Here is a 22,556-nt window from a genome sequence, read left to right on the forward strand (position 1 = left end):
TGAAAAAGATTTAGCTAAAACGCCTACTATTTTTTTAAATAAAATAAAAATTGACCACACTAATGAAAATTCAAAGAGAAGAGATTTATTTCTTCCTAAAAATATTGAAAATTCATCTAATTAGTCACACATTCATTTTCTTTTTAAAATAATACTTTCTTCGTTTGATTTTTAGTTGACGTTAATATATAATTAAAAAAAATCTAGTGAGACATAGGGAATTTTCAAAATTAAACTCTTCTCACGACATCAATGGGGCCGGGATCAAGAAATATAAAGGCAAAATATGTAGAGAAATATATTATTTTATCTTGATTTCAACTGTCATATATGTCTTCCTACTTTGTATGTCTACAAATATACATTTCAATTTCTATAAATTTAAACAAATAAACATACACTTATCCTACATGATATAATATACATAGACCGCCCTGTTAAACAGAAATGTTTCATATAGAACGTCACCTTCGTTCATGTCCGATATAAGTTGAAATCAAATAGAAGAGCACGTTTATGTGTTATACAAAAATACGAACGGAGTTGAATAATTTAGACAAAATGAGCGTGTGGTATCCTAAAATCCAGGCGTGTAATATGCATGTTGTTGAACCCCTAGTAGTAATTAATGACATAATTATTTGATTATTTCCATTTTGCTTTGGAATTTAGCAATTATGGGAGGTGTCTGTCCACGTGAAGTTCAACAAGCTAGAAGCCATTAAACATGACCTAATCATTAGTGTTTCCTTAATTTTTATAGCTCTACGCATTATTTAAGTATTTAATTTAATTATGACACTATGATTCCTATAAATTAATATATTATACACTTCATACAATAAAAACTACCAACTCGTGGACACCTAATTATTAGTATTAGCTAATTAATCTAGCAAAGCCTATACGCATTTTATAATAATTATCTCACAGAGACAATTCATTGATCACCCTCTTTTTACTACATATTAAAATAATTATAAAGGACAATAATGGTGATACTTCTAAGTATGGACAGTTTATTATATGAGTCTAATATCGAGTTAATTAAAAATGGGATGATAACAACTCACAAAGTTAGCAAAACCCTAATTAGCAATTAGAGACGTGGGGCCAAAATAATAGTCAACAAAAATCCAGCCAAATCATACTATTATTGGGAAAAATAAATCATATTGCAAAAACAATTATTGCCTACACCATCTTATAGATTCTTTTCTTCTAAAAAATGTACAAAGTAAACATTACTATTTATACTTTTGGATTTTAAACACATTTTATTTCTTTTAAAAGAAAAAACTTTAAAACATATGTAAATGTATACACATTTTCTTAATTTCATAATCTTAGAATTAAGTAATTGTTAAAAAAGGAAGACATATTTATTGAAAGAAAAAACATAAATATAAACTATTATCTTTCTTCTAATTATAAATAAAAATATAAATGAGAGACAAAAATAAAAAAAAAATTAATAACTTTTTAAAATTTGAACAATCCATTATTTAGTACTCTTGTCAGAAAAAACTTAATAATTCACTTATTTTAAATTAAGAAACAGAGGTAAAACATAAAATACATTAATATTCTCTCCGTCTATAATTATTTATAGAGTAAGGTGAGATATATTCTCTCAAGAAAAATTTAATATAATGTGTAATTTGATTAATATAACCCTATTACATTAAAAATATGAAAAGTCTATATAATTAATTACTTTTTAATTGTTTAAATTGACAATTAATTTTTGCGTATATATTTTTAATGTACCTGTCAAATATTTGTAGATAGAGGAAATAACAAGTATAAAATGACTTTATTAAACATTTATTTTTGAATATATTATTGATGGTATGATTAATTAATTAATTAGTGGCGACAAGATGTCGGAAATGGTGGGGTTGTAGTTGTCCCCACGTGTTAACACAAAGACCAATAATAGATCTTCTTTCCGACAATCCCTCTTCGTTTAGTTCATGAATCATTATTATCATCATCACCTTCCCATTTCTGGGGTCCGTACGAGGCTCCTTCTCCATGTGATCTCCACGTGAACTTGACCCACTCTTCTTCCCATCCAATCATTGATTTCTCCTTCTTCTGTTTTTTATAACTCGAAAAACAATAATATATTCAGTATAATTTATAAAAATAGATTTTATAGAATGTATAGTTATTTAGACTTTATTCCTATATCATACGTATATAAGCTATAGTCACCCCAGGGTGTTAAATTAGACATATTTATTAAAAAATTACGTTATATATATATATGTGTATACGTGTCAGAATCTATATTTAAAGTTGGAGACCCTTATAAAAGTTATGGCACGGTGATAGTGGGTATCCATTTGTGAATGAAGGAGTTTCAAGTTCGAAGCTCAAATACACTACCAAAAACCCCTTAAATTACAGAGGTAAATATAACTCTCGTAAATAGCATCTAATTACGGATGTTTAAGTAACCCCTGCAATTTCTAATCAACTTGTGGGGGTTATTAACCGTGTTAACCCTTTGCTAATGGTATAAGGGGTTGGTGAAAAGCTTCAGCGATTTAATTATGGCAAATCCAATTGTAGGGGCGTTTTGCAACTGTCGTAAAAACAAATTGTGGGGGTTATTGACTGCCGCAACATGTAATCTTAACCTCCGCAATTTGAACTTTTTTTAGTGATAGCACAATATTTTTATTTTTATTTTATTTTAACAATTATATCATTATTCTTAGACACCCTTAATAAAATTTTTATTTCCGCCACGATTAATATAAATTGTTTTAAATAAACGTCAACTATCAAAATATACCACTGGTGATAATACCTTTATTTTAATTTCTAAGTTTGTGAGAAGATTGATCTATTCAATGGCACAAAATATACCACTGGTGATAATCATTAGTTTTTTATATACATTGTTTCTGCTGTGTGTAATATTTTAATTTATTTGATTTATCTTACAAACAATGCATTGGGAATATTCATGAATATGTAGCAATAATGTTGAATCCACTGCTTTAATGGGAAGAAAAGTGAAATAAATTTTATATTGCTACTAATTATGACAGGCCTTTCATAAATATTTATAGGGTAATTGTAAAAAATAATAATTGAAAATTATATTATTTTATATGAAGATTTATCGAAAGCAGATTTCTAGATAAAATTTTAATGTGGGATGTGACTGTTAAAAAATTTAACTTAAAAGAAAAGAAAAATAATCATTTGATCGTGTTTTGTTTTGCATAAAAAATTAATTAGCTTTTCAAATATTATATTTTTCAACGTTAAGTACTTGAATCTTGATTAGCTGTGTTTGTTTATTATTCTTTCGCTAATACTTAATCATGTGCAATCTCTTCAAAGAGAATCGTAGGTAGAGGAGCTTTAATTAATATAACTAATTGAGAGTCAAGTTGTTAAAATTGCAAGATTTGATGCTTAGGGTAGCTAAATCACACAATCATCAACTTGTTCATAAAATCAATAATTTGCTAACATTATAAATAAGAAAAAATATATAAGAAGCAATGATCAAAGATTAAACAAAATAAATAATTACAGAATCAGCAAAGTTTTACGAGTTGAATCTGAAAAAAGTGAAATGTATATGAGTATTACTATTAACTATCTTTAAAGCATAGGGCTATTATTTTCAATAAGTCTAATCACATATTCCTATTTTTTTTTTCCGGTCAAACTTTACCTTTCTTTAACCTATCATTTTCGACCTCTCACAATTCCTCACTTAGATATTTATTCTTCTCTTTATATATCGAAATAATTTGAATTCGCTTCCCGCATCTTATTTATCATTAAAATGATTACTATTTTATCCCGTACATATATCTTTACTTTTATCTTTTTTAATATGTCCATACAATCACCTATGCGTCCTTATTTCTATTATCTTAATCTTCTTAAAATATGATGAAATTTTTATCTAACCAACATTTAACCTAATATAAAAAAGTTGATATAATAGCCATAAAAATAATAAAATTAATGGTAACTTCATTTACTCATTTAGTAATAGTAGTACCTTTTTTATCGGCTAAAGTATCGCATGCATGTTTGTAAATTGCTTATTGCTATAGAACGTGTGTCTACTAATTTCTAGGTCACCTTTATAATATTAAAGAGTTTTATATTTAATTATTACAATTTGATGTTTTTAACGAGTTTAATTTTAAAATAAAAATATTAATGAACTACAAGAAAATGATGAGCTGTGAAACAAATTTATAGGATTTATTTTCCGACAATAGCATGATTTAGACAGACAATTTCTGATTAGTAACTTTATTCCATATTTTCATGTGTATAGCATAGATGAATTCTTTAATTAATTAACAAATATGTAATTTTTTAGTTATTGTAAGTTGGCAACGACTCCATTATATGTACTATTCCATGATAATTATAAAATAATCTCAACTGGCTTACCTTTATTGAGTTTTCAACATTTCCAGGAAATATATATATATATATATACAAATTAATTTTAAAAAATATACTCACAAGACATAAAACCATTAAAATGATATGAAGCTCATAATAATGTCGGAACTTTGATTACAATACATGATTAGTAGTAATTATGATTATATATACATAGTTTGATAATTATTAGTATCATGATACTACCAAGAATAATAATACTTGAATTAAGACGAACAATATATAATTGATGTATAACTAATTAAACCACATTCAATGATAAAAAGTAAATAAATGTTTGAAACTAATTTAAAATTAATGTATTTTTTTGTATTATGAGAAACGAAATATTTGATAAGGTATACTCCGCAGTACTTGTATTTGCAACCAAATGTCTGGTTGAGTGAAACTTATATGTTATTACGAATGTATTCAATAAATATTTATTTGTATCGAACGTTGAAGATAAGCATACTATATAAGTTTCTTATACTTTGAAATATTCCATCATGTAAATGTTAGTTTCACAGTATAATTTATAGAGCTTTTGAATATTTTTTGATGATCAGAAAATTATCAAATTAAAGCTAGCTAATGACGTAATGTTCTAAAATTTTGTATTCGGTCAAAGATCTTCACAAAAATTACTAAAATTTTCATTTAAAAATAAATCTCCTACTACTTCTCACTATTATGATATTAACTTTGACTCCTTCGTAACCTTTTCCCAAAATAAAGAAATAAAATTTTATATTGTACAAACTCAAACACATATAACAAAAAAAGGAAATTGATCTATACTTTATTCTCTTGTCTTTCTTTATATTTTTGTTTGCTTTGATCTTACGATAAATTATTAACTTGAATTTTTTTATTAAAAATTATAAATTTCAAAACTCGAATTCATTCGATATTTAAAATATCAAATTGAAGATATATAATTAAGCAAGTTCATGTGATTCTTACGTGGCACACCATCATTCCCATTCAACAGCCAAAGTACAGCAACAACATGCCTGTACCACACGTGCACTACTTTTAGTCAAACACCCTTTTGTTTCTGCTCGATCCAGTCAACGGTCAGCACCACTACCCTCTAAACTTTTTTTCGTAAATTTAAATCCAATCGAGTTTTAATATGAGCATCAAATCTTAATCATAAAATCATCATATATCATTTGACTTTTTATCTGATGTTTGATATTTTTATTAGAGTCTGACTAAATTTGAATTTGTGTGAAATGCTTCGTAAAAAAGACAACTAAATACCTAAGGAAACTCAAATGCGAGAACTCTGATTAAAAATCGAATGAATACTTACCACTCTGACATGGCTCTTATCGATAATTACCTATTATCTATTTATTCTCCTACGTGGAACAATAGTAAGGATTTCATCACAACCGTTAATCAAGATTAAATGCAATCATTAACCGTTAATCAAGGGGATTCCCACACGTGCAATGGTGCATGTGAAACAATTGCCCAGAAATAGTGAGGTTTGTGGGCCTTACATATCTGGCCCATGTGATAACCTTATCTGGCCCATGTGATTAACCGTTACAAATTCCCTAATTATTTCAGTTAATTACACTGTTTAGTTTCTTGATAATTAATTAAAAAAGTTGGGTTGCACGTGTGGATGTGTACGGAGAATATATGCAGCCTTGTAAAGTTCCAAGTTTACCCTTGTTTATTTCTGAGTAGTACATGTTAATTATTGTTAAATTGTGAGGGTAATTTAGGGATAACAAAAGGGAGAAGGAATTTCAAAGGGAGCATGTTTGGGTTGGCAAATAATTATTTGGTAAGAAAACAATAATGTGAGTGATTAATTATTGAAGCACCCATCATGGTTGTATCATTTAATATTAATTTGAAAGATTATGGGATTATATACTTTTTACCTAATTATATTATTGATTCAAATGATGAGAAGCTATCTCAACTAAGTACAATTTTATTATTATTCTACTCCATTATTTTTAAGTACGTCTATTACACTTATATTTATGATTTTTTCGAATTGGCATCTCTATGTAATAGGCCAAATACTAATGAATTTACACCTTGTTTAGGGGTTGTTATCAGTTATATCGTTAGTTTAAATATAATATTTATTTTGATTGTTAGTTAAATTTTATTTTATCGTATCGTTTAAATATATAGTTAATCACTACAAGAAAACTGTGAATTACATTGGGTTTTCCTAAGATTTAGTATGAAAATTTGCATGAAAGTAAGTTTCTTTCGATTTCTCATACTAATCCCCTGGAATATCCCGATGTAATTCACATTGTTTTTGTAGTGAATAACGATTGATTTGATGTCATCACATTAATTGAATATTTTATCCTCATTTTATCTTTAATTATTATTTATGATTTTATTTATCCTTACCATACCTTATAATAGTTACTTTATCCTCCTATCTTTATAATTCATCTAATTATATCATAGACATCACTTCAAGTAAAGTTCATGATGAAGTTTGAAAGAAGATTAAAAGAAAGCCTTTAATCTAGAAAATTGATCCTTTTAATGGTAACCATCTTTTATATAACAAATTAAAGATAACCTCTTTCATTCACTCAAAGGCAATTTTGTCTCACTTTATGTGTAATTCACCCACTAAATTTCTGCTTTTTTACACGCACGCCTGAATTAATTTTGCAACTATAATATACTTCAATCATCTATGTTTACTCGTTCATATTTAATATCGACGTATTATATCATTCTTAATTATTATTGTAACTCATTTATATGTTTGGAAAACGTATAGCATGTAACAATAAGAGGGTAAAATATAGATAAATGACATATTATCACATGATCTTTTAAATTTGTAAAAGTAAAAGTGAATATTTAATATAATCTGATAAATAAAAATAAATGGAGCAAATATAGAAAAGAGTCAACTTTTGAAATTACTCGTAAAGTGGGCCTTAAGTAACAAATGCTTTATTTCGACTTTCAAATCATGGGCTGTTCCTTGTTACATAAAGTTAGTGAAACATAATTTGAGTGATTAAATCTATGTTTAATTAATAATGATTTTACTTTACTGTTTTAATTTCTTCTTTTGAGAGAGACATTGAAGTTATCACTCTCACGTAAAAAAATGAACCATGTTCCACAATGAAGAAAAAGAAGAAAAAAGGAAGTGATATGATTGTTCAAACATTGTGATATTTTTTTTCATATAATATCCAATAACTATATAAAAGTTCGACTAATTTAGATTCATGTCATGTCATGTAGGGCCTCAGAGGAAAAGTGTTCCTTATATTATTTTTTTTCCTATTTTAAATTCGAACTCGAGATCTCTGATTAAGGAATTTAGCACCATTCAGACTAAAGGGTAGTCAATGTCCCATCTTGATTAATAATATTCTCATTACTATATGTTATGTTTAAATTAGCATAGTGATATCAGATAGTTGATTTGCAATAAAAAGGTTATATCTTTTTTATCAATCCATGCTTTGATGATTATACCATTGGTTCTCTATATTTGCTTCATTACCAATAAGTTAATTTTTGAAAAGATTGTTAGAAGAACAGTAAAGTTATTTTTTTGTGATCTATAAATTATGATTTTAAGTCATAAAGTTAGTTACGAATATTTGTGTTTGAATAAACGACCTATAATTCTATATCATATCCTCAAGATCACAAAATCCTTTTTCTAACTATGCCTAAATACAAAATGCTTTATATATCAAAATTTCTTTTTCCCCCTAATGAATCAAGTAAATTTAGGGTCATATACTGTAAATATATTCCATGGAAAAAATTATTGAAACATTAATTTAGAATCATCTTCAAATTTTTGGAGTATGATACAAAAATTGGTAGTATGAGTATGACAAGGTGTCCAATAATACTTTGAGATAATGTTGGAGATAAAAGATTGCATTTTTTATCCTATGTTTGCAAAAAATTAGCAATGGTGCTTCCATTAACATGAGCATCTTCTTTCTCCACTTAATTTCTAACACATCATTTCATATGACAAGTTGATTAATTAGTTTGAAACTTATATCAACCACTAAAAGATATTGATGCAATTATTTTAGGATTGAGCTAGATAGTTCTTGTAAATCATGCACTAGTGTCTATTCATATTAATATTAGTTCAAAAATGAGAATATTTTATCGTTGAATTCTTTTTCAATTTCTTGTATTATTCTCATTATGTATGTAACTGAAGAGTCGTATGAAATGAAAATCTTATATATGGTTCTAAAATTGAGATTTTTTTCAATTATTCAATTGATTGACCAATATACATAATAGTTTATCTTATATATACCGACAATATACATAATTTTTTCATTATTAGCGTAATTCATAGCAATCAAAAACTCTTTTTTCACCTTTTTAACATCTTTAGCTAGCAACCACATGTGATTACGTTACAATAAAACCAAACTATGCTAATTGGTTATAAATTTTGGTTGTGACAATCAGAATAGTTTTGGACAATAATATTGATTGATAGATGATTCTCTTGTCAATATTTGAAGAGTTAAAAATTGTAATTTACTTGAAGAGGTCTATGTATATAATTAAAATAAAAGAAGTAGTACTTGAGTTGATTGAATTTTTTTTTTATCTACAAGTATATATAGTTTAGTAGGTCTGCCGTCAAATAAATTATATCCACTAATTAATCTTTTTGGTACAAATAAAAAAAAGGTCTTGTGGTTCTTACTTAAAAATAATTTTCATTGTTTTTCTAGGTGCCAAACATTGTTAGGTTAAGATTTAAAAAGGATTATCATTATTAAATTTCTAGTTTATCTGTATATGTATCTCAAATGTTTTTCTTAAATCATAAATATGAGAATTTCTTTTTTTTTTTAATGACCTTTATGCAAAAAAATTTTGGAAGGAGAAGAAAAAAATAGAAAAGAAAATTTGGGCTTGATAATGGGCCCAATAAGACAGGCCAGGCATTTTACCATGGTCCAGACCAAATTCATGCCTTTGAGGCAAAACTTTTGGGTCGTAGTTTAGCGAGGTATATTATTTTTAGTTTATTAATTCTTTTGCTATATTTTATGAATACCCGATCGAATCTATCCAGAACAAGTTGACTTCTACAGAATGTACACCTAAAGAACCTGGCAAACAACTCTTATATAGTGGAGCTATCAAGTAAAAAGATTTCACAAATAGGGCTATTGGTGTTCGTTTTTGCAATAATTTTTTAAGCAAATAAACAAATATAGCAACATTTTCTTTTAAAACTCAACAAAATATATTGTATTCGTGAGCTTATAATGTCGAATCGACTAATCCTAATTGAAATCGAGCGAATAAATATCAAATTTTAAATGTATGTGTTTCCAAAACAGAAGCTAGATGTATGTGTATGCATGTTATACGTATATAAATATACGAAGCTTATATTATATACGTATGAGTGAACCAGCACATACAAACATATATATATTATATAAATGTCAAATATTTATTACTGTCTCCATTGAGAGGGTGCTCACTGCTCACTACTAAAATTTTTCGATACATAGATATGTGCATCTTGTATGCCTATCATAAAAATACATATTAATATTTCTATATATTATAATATAAAAAATAAGCACATGAGGTAGTTTTTTGTTACTATATATCAATGACGTTTAATACTGATCGAACTACTGAATACATTATTTAAATAATATTTTCCTACAAATATAATATATATATATATATTTACAATTCTCTAACTAAGTTATATTAGTTATGAGTCACACTCTTTGGGTTGACAGTAGGATAAGGTCAAGTCAAGACTATGAGAAGGACAGAAGAAGTTTTGTGAAGATAAAAGAGAGATTTTCGAATTAGACTTTAAGTTGTTGTGCGATAATTTCCATCTAATCAACGGAAAAAGAGTAAAGATATGTGATCATGAATAATATACAAGGGATTGAATTAATTAACGAGTTCTAACAGCGAACAACTGTCCAAATGAATACATAAATTTCATAGTGTTAATAACTAATAACCTTATATTTCTATTGTTTTTCAAATGAAAAAATTCCTAAAATTATAGGATTTCGGATAAATCAGAATATTTGTGGATAGATAGCTCATGGATTGTGAACGATATATTACTCAATGGAAGAGATATATCTGACAAGGAATAAGAATGTGTCCGCGAGAGAATAGGAATGTATCCGAGAGGAGGCTTTTTGTAATTTATTTAAATATATAAATTTTAGAGATTATTATATGTTAAGTTTGTGTATTCATGTAATTTTTTCAATTATTTTTTATTTTATGTGTTAGATGACACTCTGGAGATAATAGACATGTATGTACACACAATTACACTTGCCCAATGGCCCATTTACAAGTGGCAACGGCCCATGACAAGCCAAAAATTTCGCAAGTTTAATAGGCTAACCACTTTTTGGACTAAATATTCTGATAATAACCAATATTTGAAATGCAGCTGAAAATATCATACAATAATGTTGCGAAATTAAAATTTGAATTTGTTAGTGTTACTTTTCTTTTTAGTCAGTTTTAAAATGAATATTCTTTCTATTTCTTGGTAATTCTTTGACATTTTTAGACTAATAGACCGAAGGACATTATGATACAATTACTTATGTTTAATTTAAAATAACAAAATTTTAAATTCTTCTTCAATTTCTTAAAATTAGTAGCAAGTCAAACCAGACAAACAATTGAAACAAAGTAGGAAAATTTAAATTGTGATAGTTTTAATGGTATTTAAACTAGGACAATTTTGAATACCATAATTAAAATCTTAAAATTCGCATTTTAATTAAAGATAACTTTTCTCCTATTTATAAAATCACATTCAATTACGACCAAACGTTATATAATTTCTAAATATTATATTTTAGAAAATTGAGTATCATGTCCATTTCTTCCTAAATTCTGTGGGGCTAATATGAGGCCCTTTGCCTTGATGGCTAAAAGGGAGGTCCCCAGCCACTAGGCTACAAGGTTTTATACTTTCTCAAATGAATAAATGTTAAGCTTTAGAGATGGTGACATTTAAAGGGTCAGACAAATTTCAAATATCTATATTATATTGTTTAATTTTCACGTCATGCCTTCGTCTCGTTAGAAAATAAAGTTGGCTAGCTATTGACATATCTTTTACATCATTGAAACTATGTTGCAGTGTCTTTCACATTGCGTTTATCGATTAAAAGTGTTAAATAACTAAATTAAAGGACTGAATCTGTTAAGTAGATACATAAATGACTATTTAAAACCTATTCTAAAACATAAAAGACCAAAAATTTTCTCAAAAAGGTTAGAATGTCAATGCGGGAGTTCTTTCTTATTCTTTCTCTTTAAGATGATATTTGTGCCACATCTTGTTTTTTCTCGGGCTCTACTTACGTCAGAGTTTAACTTCTATACGTAAATATATAAAGAATTTGGTATATTATAAGATCACTTTAAGAATTATTACAAACAATGTGTTGCTGTAATAATAGATAAATAACATACAAATCAACAAGAATCGTGATAGAGTAATATGTATTTCTTAATGCTTAACCAATAAATCTCGGATTTGAGCCCTCTTAAATACGAAGAAAGTGATTTACCCTCACACAGGACAAATAACATACAAAACATGCTAAATAACTTGTTATAACCGGAAGGAAATACACTAATAAAATAATATAAATTTATTACACATAACCTAAATCGTTGTCTAACTACTTGATTATTTTTTGGGGGGAATTTAGAGATTTAATATTATATTTATAGAGAGAAACTAAAAAATTGCAGACATTTTGACTTTTCATAGATGGACTAAGGTTTTGTTTATTCATCTAATTTATAAAACGTGTATCGACCGGTCAAATTAAGACTTATCAACAAGTAATCAAAGAATAATTATTAAACCTTAGTGGTTTTTTTTATCAATTTATAACTATATGCAAGTAATTGATCGGTCAAATAAATAAAGAAATTAAATATCTTCTTCGATAATAATTTTTTCATGTCTTACCTTTCGTATTAAATATTTATTTTTTAATATATCAATTACCAAGTTTAGTTTGATAAAGTACTAATAATTATATTTTTAATAGTATATCAAGTTAAAGTGTGACAAGTAAAAGTAAACTAATAATATTTATCTATTATTGACTTCGCATACTTCTTAAAAAACTATCATTATAAAAATAATTTTTATTATACTATATTTTAAATACAATAAATATAATTAACGATAAAATTAGATTATAAACTAACCACTTTAAAATAATTCATAATTTTATAGAATGAACGAGTATTACTTTGACGGAGGAAATATGATCTAAGAGGACTTTTATTGGATTCTAATAAAAATATAAAAATTATGCACATGGAAAATGACAACGAAATTATATTAAAAAAAAAAAAAAACCGGCACAAGGAAAGAGAAGTTATAAATACACTACATTAATGGTAGTAATGATTAAGTGAATAGAATTTTTTCATAACATTTTATAATTTTTAGCGTTTGAAATGATGTAAGAGTCCGTTTGAATTGACTTTAAAAAAAGTTGTTTTTAAGTTAAAAATAAAAAAATAAATTAAAATAATTTTTAAGTCACAAAATAAAAAGTAGGAAGAGACGTATTTTTGATTTCTAACTTATTTTAAATTATTTTTTACTTTGTCAAAGGTTTCGTAACTTATTTTAAGTTATTCTTTATATTTGTCAAACACTTTTAGAAATAAAAACTAACTTAAAGAAGATTTGGCGAACTTTTAAATCAATCCAAAAAGGCTGATAATCATACATTTGATATGTAAGGACAATTTTTCATCATATTAAAAATAGTTATCCAACAATATTTGTTCAGTTTAGAACATTAAAAAATAATTTATTGTTTGTGTTTAATATACTCTTATTATCAAATACTAATATTTATCATTTCACATATTTCACAAAACATTTAATTTAATAAAATCAAAAAATAAAAAATAAAATGTACAACGCCAATATAGATAACTATTGTTTAACGGAAAGAGCATTACATAAACAATATGAAGATAACTCAATACAAGAAAGTATGAGCAATTACTATATATACAGAAACTTAACATTGATTGAAGCAGTTGATTGAGACATCAGTCCGACATGAAAGCACCGGGTAGTATGAACATCAATTTTCAATCATACAATTATACTATTAGTCTGACCTTAAGATGTACTCAACTGTCTTTGTTTTCTTTCTTGAATTGCCCCATTGAGTTATGATTTGTGCTTGCAAAAACGTCAAACTGACAGAATCAGGTACCAATAGTTCTGGACACTAGTCGTGTGAGTGGAATGATTTAACTGGACTAGTCAATTCAATCCATTTAGCGATTCTACAGGACCCTGAACAAGAAGAGAGAAGGTGCTTTCAAAAATACATGCACCACATATTGCATCAACATCTTCTAGAGATTTCACGTAGAACTTCTATAACTGAAAAAGCTAGTTCAATGTACTCATATTAGTTATGTCTATTTTAAAGTCTTATTTAACTCTTGAAATGTGTAGCCTTTCGACACCTGTATGAAGCATCTCCTCTTGAAATCGGCTTTTTCAAAATTTCTAAATTCGCTTTACAGATTGAACAAGTGTCATCAATCTAAAATACGATATTCATGTACATCTACCAAAATAACAAACCTTAACCTTCCTTCGTCTCAAAATAAATATCATCTTAATAAATTAAATTATCTTAAAATAAGTATCTTCATTGCAACGAAACGAAAGACAAAAATAAATATTACTTTTTCAATGATACTTTTATACTTTATCTTTATAATAATGTTATTTTTTAGAAAACATTTATTAAATAAAATGATATAAGTAAATTATATATTTTATTTATTTTTGTTTCTTAATAAGATTGAATTTTGTTAATTTCTGTGAAATACAGAAAGGTAATGCAATCTGTGGGCTAATTATAAACCTTTTGATTTTTTCTTCTTCTTATTGCCTTCCTATTATATCGGCTGACTTACTAGGCATCATGTCTTCATATGAATCCAAAACCAAGATATAACAAAGAATTACGTATTTTTAGGTATAATATATAAATATATATTTTAATTCAATTTTATTTCATCAAATTATAGACATCTATAAATAAGTAGTTAAATTTATACAGGGAGAATAAATAGACATATATATACTACTTACTAGATATTTTATGTGCAATATTTATATTATTTTACGTATATCATGTCATATAGTATAAATATATTTATTTATTTAATTTTATATAAATTTACACATCAAATTATACCTATTAAAAGCTGAATGATATAAATATTTATTAAGATCGAGTTAAAATGATATATTTATATACTTCCTTCGTTTTAAAAAGAAAAATCTAATTTTTTAAGTCTGTTTAAAAAAGAATGATCTTTTTCCTTTTTTGGTAATATTTTAATTTTAGTTTGCTACTTGACATGTTTAAAGCCACAAAATTGAAGGATAATTTAGTACATTTGACATAACTTTAATTTAGGACTATAAAATCAAAAGTTTTCTTTATTTTTTAAAATTTTGCGTCAAGTCAAATCAAGTCACTTTTAAAAAAAAACGGAGGAAGTATTATATCGAAATTAATGTGGAACTTGTATCCTAGTAAACTTGTTGAATAGAAGTAAGTCCAAAAGAGCACCATGCAGGCAATCTCCACGTTGGCATCAAAAGTTTACAAGAGTATTTTTTTTTTGTTTTATCTTTTTTTTTTTTTTTGGGAAATGGCCAGAGCCTAATGGAATTAGGTCAGAAGAAGAGGGTATTTCTAGTATTGGTGTGGATTAGATGAAATGGACGTTTGTATTTGAGTTTTGTATGATAAGAATATTTCATTAAAACTTGAAGGTGAGTTTTATGTTGTGTTTGCTTGATTAATTATGTCGTATAGAGTAGAATGTTAATTGATTAAGAAATTTTTTTGTTCAGAAGATGAAAATTATAAAATTGAGGATGTTAAAATAAATATGTGTATACAGTATATTAGGAAAAATAAAATTAGGATAAAAGCATTCAAGATAAAATAGAAATGACCTTCGTAGTAGACAAGATGCGGAAGCGAGGTTGGAATGATTTTAATATGTAAAGGGGATGCAAGATGTGGGAGGTTGACAAGATCATATTGTTGTTGTTGTTGCTGCTGTTCCATTTTGTATTTTTTTACAAATTGCTTTGAAATGTTTTCCTTATGTCGAAGGTCTATTAAAAACAACTTCTTTGCCTTTATGATATGAATAAGATCCGATACATTTTACCTTCTTCAAACTTTTTAAAAAATAACTTTTATATAATATTGTTGTTGAAATATAAATTAATTTCTTTATCAAAATATTGTTATTCGGACTTCATTACACTTTGAGTCTCGAAAGAGCTTCAGGATAATTCATACCAAGTAATTTGACGAATATTTTTCTTTAAGTTAATTTTTGAGGTAAAATTAACAATCAATAGAAGGCCGATTGTGATAATAGATATGGTAGTATAAAATCTATCTCTCCTCTCGATTCAATGTCGTGCGCTATAATCGAGTCAAGACACATCTTATAAAATAATTTTTACACACTTTAAGTTAGCTTTTCTTGTAAAATTTGATGAAAGAACATATATATATATATATATATATATAATAAGTTGAGAGTAGTGGTGTGCACTATTTGAATTAAACCGAAAAATAAAATAAAATTTTAATTTGGATTGTTTTTTTTTGTTTAGTTTCTGATTTAGAAAAATAAAAATAGAAAAAATCGAAATAATATATAAACCACTTTTATCCGTTATTGTCTTTCATTATGTTTTAGTTTATATTTATGTTTGGACATCTATAATTAATACTTTTAAGTATTGTGTCTTGCGTTTTACTTGTAATTATTAAAAAGTATATTTAAGAGATTTAATATTATTATTTTGATTATTAGAAAGTACATATATACACACACTTTGATTATATTTTAATTATTTGAATAACTGAATAATCAAATCAAAAAGAGAAAAACTAAAACTAAATCATGTTTATTTGATTCGAATTAAATTTCAATTTTTTTAAAACTGAAAAATCGAATGCACACCCTAATTAGAAATTCAATATTTTCAGTTCTCTTCACTCAAGCCAGAAGACGTCCAAGGATAGCTATAGATTAATAATTGCCCAAAGAAACTCCATTTTTTTAATTTTGTCCCGAAAAGGAACTCCAATTAATTTGTGTGTTTACCCAAAATATATAATATATTTTATCATAATTAAACAATAAACAATATAAAAAAAATACTCAATACGTGTAAGTTTATGGATGATAAACTCACCCGATAGTAATTCACAATGTTTGAATCTCCCACATTAATTCTTCTATAGAGTTAAATCTTTCTTTCTCTTTAATTAATTAAATTAGATTTTTTTTTCTTTCTTTTTGATAAACGAGTGCAAGAAGCTCTTAGAGCAGTCAATTTATGTGCTATATTTTTTATAATTAATTTTTTTTTAAAAATATTTTATTTGTCTCAATTTATATAATATATAACGCCTTTTAAGTTTTAAATTTAGTTATATATATATTTAAAAGTGTATATGGAATTTCAGAATGTTATTGCACTATTTTGAAAAGGTAGATTTAACCCGTCTAACATTTAAGTTAATAAAATTGAAATCAATTAAAATATTAAATTTATTTACCTAATTTTAGAAAGAAAAACAATACTCTGCAAGATAGATATAAAATTTAAATTTCTACTCTTATAGGAGGGGCACATAATTATCATTGCATTATACGATTATTTGATTATGTGTTCACACAACTATACTTAACAAAAACGTTTAAAATATTAACTCTACTCCGTATGATTTCATGAGGGACGCATGTCGCGTGAACTCAATGACCTCCCTCGTGCATACACCTCTGTATCTTTTACATATCGTGAACTATTAATTATCAATTATTTATTTTTTATATAGCTTTTAAAAAAGACTTCAAGTACGAATTTAGGATCAAAATTAGATAATTGCTTAGTTCTTAAAATTCAAATTATATCACATAAATTGAGACAAAGAAAATAATATCTTTTTATATTTAGTAATATTATAACTTCAAATATTTCATTTAACTCTTTATATACCAATTTGTAACTATACATTTTTATTTTAAGTCACAAAATTTTAAAATATTCTCTTTTAAAAATAATTTATTATATTTTATTTTTTATCATTCAAACACTATCACGTAAATTGAGTCACGAAATAAATAGTTTAACCACCCACCCTATGGTTACATAATGCACATTTTATACGTATATACTATATCTCCCATCCCTTTTACATCACATATATAATCCCTTTTAACTTGCTTCTTCATTCCATTTCACAGTGCCCACAATAACAAGGCAACCATTTCTCCTACAAAAAACCTCTCTTGTTTACCACCGGCGCCGTCGTCGTCATTTCTCTTCTCCAGAAACCCCATAATTCTTCTATACACAGTACCTTTTCTTCTTGTTTTCGTCATATATTTGAGCCAAAAGGGTGTTTTTATCAGTCCTCTGTTTTGTAATGGCAACAGCACCGGTCAAGTCTCAGCCTCTGCACTATTTCTCTCTACCCCAATTGAAGTGGGGTAACAAAAGTAACACAAATGCTAACCACCGTTTCCGCCGCCGTGATTCTCCGCCGTCTAATGGAGATAACCCAACCCAAACCGCCGACGTGGACGGTGGGTCTGACACTGAGAAGGTTCAACCGCGATCGGAGGCAGAGGCAGACCCTAATGGGTTTTCGTCTTTACAAGGAGGAGACGAGCATGAAAAAGAGGTTAAAGAAGAAGAAGAAGAAGAAGAAGTGGGTTGTGAAGAAGGGGAGGTGAAGTTATGGAATCTAAGGCCAAGAAGGGGTGTTACGAAGGTTGAGACGACGTCGTTGAAGAACGTTGAAATGCGAGTTGAAAGCAGTAATCATATGCAGAGGTCGCAGAGGTTGAAAGATAACGCGGATGGAAATGGAGTCGGGTCGGGTAAAAAGGGGAAGAAGAAATTATGGATCTCACTGTCAAGGGAAGAGATTGAAGAAGATGTGTATTCTATGACCGGGTCAAGACCCGCTAGAAGACCCAAAAAACGATCCAAGACAATTCAGAAACAGCTCGATGTATGTAAAATGACTTCAGCATCTTTATGTTTGTTTTATGCTTTCTCTGTTTGTTCTTATATTCTGCTTAATATGTTTACAGAATGTTTTCCCTGGGTTGTATTTAGTAGGCGTCACTGCTGATTCATTCAGAGTCAATGATACTACGGTATAAGCTCGATTCGCGTTGTGTGTTCGTGTTTTATATGATGTTAATCTGCTTTATATAAGTTAAAGATAGGATTAAGAATCATATATTTGTTGCAGAAGTAGATATGATATAGCTGGTGTATCCAAATTTTCGCTACTGTGGAGAAGGTGTGTTATATATGGTTCTATAACTCCATGTTGATCCTTAATTGTTTCGTAATTTTTGGAATTGAGTGTTTTAGAATTATTGATGGTTTTGCAGATTTTGCAAGGATTGAGGAACACAAATGGGGGAAAGCTTAGAGCTTTGAGGACGGCTGCATTCATGCCTCGACTGTAGGAGGTATAATGTATTGAATTACATAAAGGGAATAGGATAGTATCTTGGAATTATATCTAGTTTTGTTTTAATTAGTAGCATATGCATATATTTGGAAAGAGTTTGGTTGCAATGGTAACCTAATATATGTAAAGAATGGAACTTGAGATATGGATGAATAGATTTTGTTATTTTCGCGAACTGGTTGCAGTTCCATGAATGTCAATGGAGGTGAACATGACAAAGGTTGAACTATTTATGTGTTTTCTGTACATGTTACTTGATTTCTATGAGTCATGATAAGACTCGAGGATACCTTCTTGAGTCGGTAACTATCTTATGCTTGGTAAATTTTTCACTTTTGGATACTGCACAAGAAGGGCAGGTATATAATCTTTTGTCAAAAAGATAACATGTTCATGTTGCCTTGTGACGTCTCTTGTCCTCAAAAGAATGTATATCCATACTGTTTTTGCTCTTGTTATAAAGTTCTTTGGCAATCATATGATGCAACTATACAGAAGTCATAGAAATCAAGAAGTTATATATATTTGTTTATAGATTGTCGAGTGCAGTATTTGGTCAATTGATTGCTAGATGTTCTCGAAAGGGAGTTAAATTTAGCCATATATTTTCAGTCTTAATGCATCTGACAATATATGGTGGGGTGTATTAAACTTTACTTTCGGACTGTCTTACACTTGACGATGAAGTGCAGAAAATGTGCGTTAGAGTCTCTGGTTGATCTATGGTTTTAAGCACTTCCTCATCCTTGATTTCTGTGTTTCGTTTGCTCCATCTCCTTATGGTTACTGAAATTAAGTACATCATGCTTATGTGACTTGGAAAGAATTGAATTTCTTTTTCCCAACTTAGTGTATATTGATTTATCGGATAACATATTGTCGGTCACACTTGAATAAAAGCTTGCATGTATGTTCTCTAGCATACCAATATTGTTTATAGAACATATTGGATTCTGTTAGAAGAGAGGCAAGACCAGGAAAGGAATACAAAGAACATCTATGTATGTGCGTAGGTCCTTGCTCACATGAACAAAGTATCCGTTTACTATCGTTGTATTTCACCAGACTATCATTGCATTTCAAGGGAGCTTCAAAAAAAACTTAATGGAGGACTGAGTTATCGAAGCAAGTTGAGTCTGCTGGATGCACATACTATATCAGCATTCTTTTTGCCCTCAATTAGGCAGTTCATTGTTGGTTATAGAGGGACAGAAATGGTAGTTTTGAACCTCTTGGAAAACATAGAAAGTTTATGCCACTTTATATCTTTCATTTAATCTTTGGTTACATCTCACCTGCCTTGGTAAGAGAGGTATGTTCTCTTGACCTTTCATTGAAGATATATCTTGACTTACTTTGGGGACCTTTAGTTGTACTCTAACAACAACATATCCAGTGTAATCCTCCTATAAATGGGGTCGGAAAGGTTAGGATGTACGCAGTGTATACTGATATTTCTTTTTCTTTTTCAATATATACTACTATAAGAGTATAAACGATTAACAAAAAAAGAACAAAAAAAAAAAATAGTAATAACGATTAACAGAATACACTTGATCAAAAGAAAATCTCATCTCATTTTTTTTTTAAAAATAATTTCATTGACTTCTTCTGTATAACAATAATATCTTAGGCTCCATTGACCAAGTTTGATAGTAATAAGTCATCGGTAGCTAGTTTCCCTTTGAGTAACCTAAGCTTTAAGAAAAAATTAGTAATCAGTTATTTTGGGGTTGTTATTCCACTTTCAATATGAGATAAAAATAACACTACAATCTTAACTAATCACAACATAAGTTATACGGTAATTTTATAAATAAATTCATTCTAAAGTTGATTTCAAAGATTAGTTGTCACTTTAAATGATAGTTGATCAAGTGTGTCAACGAAGTTCATCAATTTTTGCTCTAGAGTTTTACATCTATTATTTGCTATGAAATTTCCCAAAGTGATTTGTCATTTTGGTTAAATAAAAAAAAACGTGTCCCCTTATACGTTTTAGTTAGGACAAGTGATTTTTTCGACTCTAAACTCTATAAAGCTTTGTTTAAATAAATTTGCTCATATTGTCTTATCTCAGTTTAAAAAGTTGCATTAAATTAACAATTAACATACAACTTGTCACTATAAAGTAGTATTTACAAAAGAGGTTTTAAATTTTTTAAAGTTTATTATAATTAGTTACTACTTAAAATTGACTAATAAATTAGGTTGAGATTCTAACACATAAGTAAAGTAGAGATAATTACACGAGTAAAATTTTTTATACAATATAATTTTAAAGATGTGTTCTATTTTTATAAATTGTTTAGAGTTATTTTAATTATTTTTTTTGTTTTAAATCATGCATTACTAGTGCTCGTATTTCACTTTATCTTACAAAATACTGTATAATAAAATGACAAACAACGCATTAAGATATTCTCCCACATCAATAAGACAAATAATAACTAAATAACGAATAAACAATATTAAGATTTAGGCAAACATTGAAAAACTAACCATATATAGTGCTAATTTTATTTAACATGAATAAAATATGAAAAATGCTAATAAAAAGATTATTCTGGATAATTGAATACACAAAATATTAGGTGTTCACAAATAAAATATGATGTGTTTTTTGGGAGAATTATTTGAATAATTTTTTATGCCAAGATTGTCATTACCTCATGGAGCCGAAAAAGTGTGAAAAAAAAGATTAAAATTAAAAAAGAAGTAAAAACAGGAAGCGGAAGGAGGAAAAAAAAAACCGAAGTCACACTTGAAAAGTGTTTCAAAAACCCTCCCTCTCTACCCTTCTCCTCCTCCCGTCACCGGCAACAACGGCGGCGTTGCGCTGAAACTCTGTAAGTTACGCTTCGAAATCTCACTTGTGTACAACGGCCATTAGGTTTGGGCTAAAGAAATTTCTCAACTAATGGAGAGAAGGAGATTCGACGAATCCTCACTACTTCATCACTCTGTTACCGGCGGTTCCGGTCTCCGGTCTTCTCCTCCACCTTGCCCTCCGAACTACACTTGTCGCCGTGTACAGGTACAGTATTCACACACCTCATTTTTATTTACAGCTCTCACCTTTAGTTTCACTAGTTAAGCTAAATCTATGTTCTGCTTGCTTCGTTTTTTCTGCTTATATAGCTTAATTTAGATTGTTTTCATTCTTTTTATGTTGAAATGTGCTATAGTAATAGATGTGGTTGGGAAGTGTGGACTTCCCTGTTACACTGGATGTTGTTTGATTTAGAGAACTTCTGGTTTTAGAGGAATCTAGTTTATGTTTTGTAAGGCTAGTTGTTGAGTACTGTGATGACATGAATCCAATTAGAATTGAATGGATATAGATGATTCCTGTCGCTGACCCTAACTAGTTTGAGATTAAGATGTTCCTAATGTTTTTGCTGTATGTATAGTTAAAATTAGGAATACTGAAGTAAGGAGAAAGTTTTTTTTTTTTTGGGGGGGGGGGGGGGGGGGGGG

At 27.9% G+C, this 22,556-nt stretch overlaps 2 protein-coding genes across 3 annotated transcripts in view; both read left to right on the forward strand.

Annotated features, from left to right (window-relative positions):
* The first annotated feature begins 17,799 nt into the window (after positions 1–17,799).
* LOC107027132 lies at positions 17,800–19,303 on the forward strand. 2 transcript variants are annotated; one of them, XM_015228306.2, is made up of 4 exons: positions 17,800–18,602; positions 18,685–18,750; positions 18,849–18,899; positions 18,994–19,303. In XM_015228306.2, exons 1-3 carry the CDS (start codon positions 18,012–18,014, stop codon positions 18,852–18,854), a joined length of 663 nt encoding a protein of 220 aa, XP_015083792.1. In that variant the 5' UTR covers positions 17,800–18,011; the 3' UTR covers positions 18,855–18,899; positions 18,994–19,303. The 2 variants fall into 2 exon arrangements, with proteins under 2 accessions (XP_015083792.1, XP_027774584.1); XM_027918783.1 differs by having other exon boundaries at positions 18,855–18,899.
* A 2,492-nt stretch (positions 19,304–21,795) lies between these two features.
* The window catches only part of LOC107028592 (E3 ubiquitin-protein ligase HOS1), a 9,527-nt gene continuing 8,766 nt past the window's right edge, over positions 21,796–22,556 (forward strand). The window contains exon 1 of the mRNA XM_015229721.2: positions 21,796–22,113. Within this exon, the coding sequence (XP_015085207.1) occupies positions 21,997–22,113 (117 nt within the window). The 5' untranslated portion in view covers positions 21,796–21,996. The remainder of the gene's footprint in view (positions 22,114–22,556) is intronic.

Source organism: Solanum pennellii, chromosome 8, assembly GCF_001406875.1.
Source record: "Solanum pennellii chromosome 8, SPENNV200".
In the NCBI taxonomy this organism is placed as follows: Eukaryota; Viridiplantae; Streptophyta; class Magnoliopsida; order Solanales; family Solanaceae; genus Solanum; species Solanum pennellii.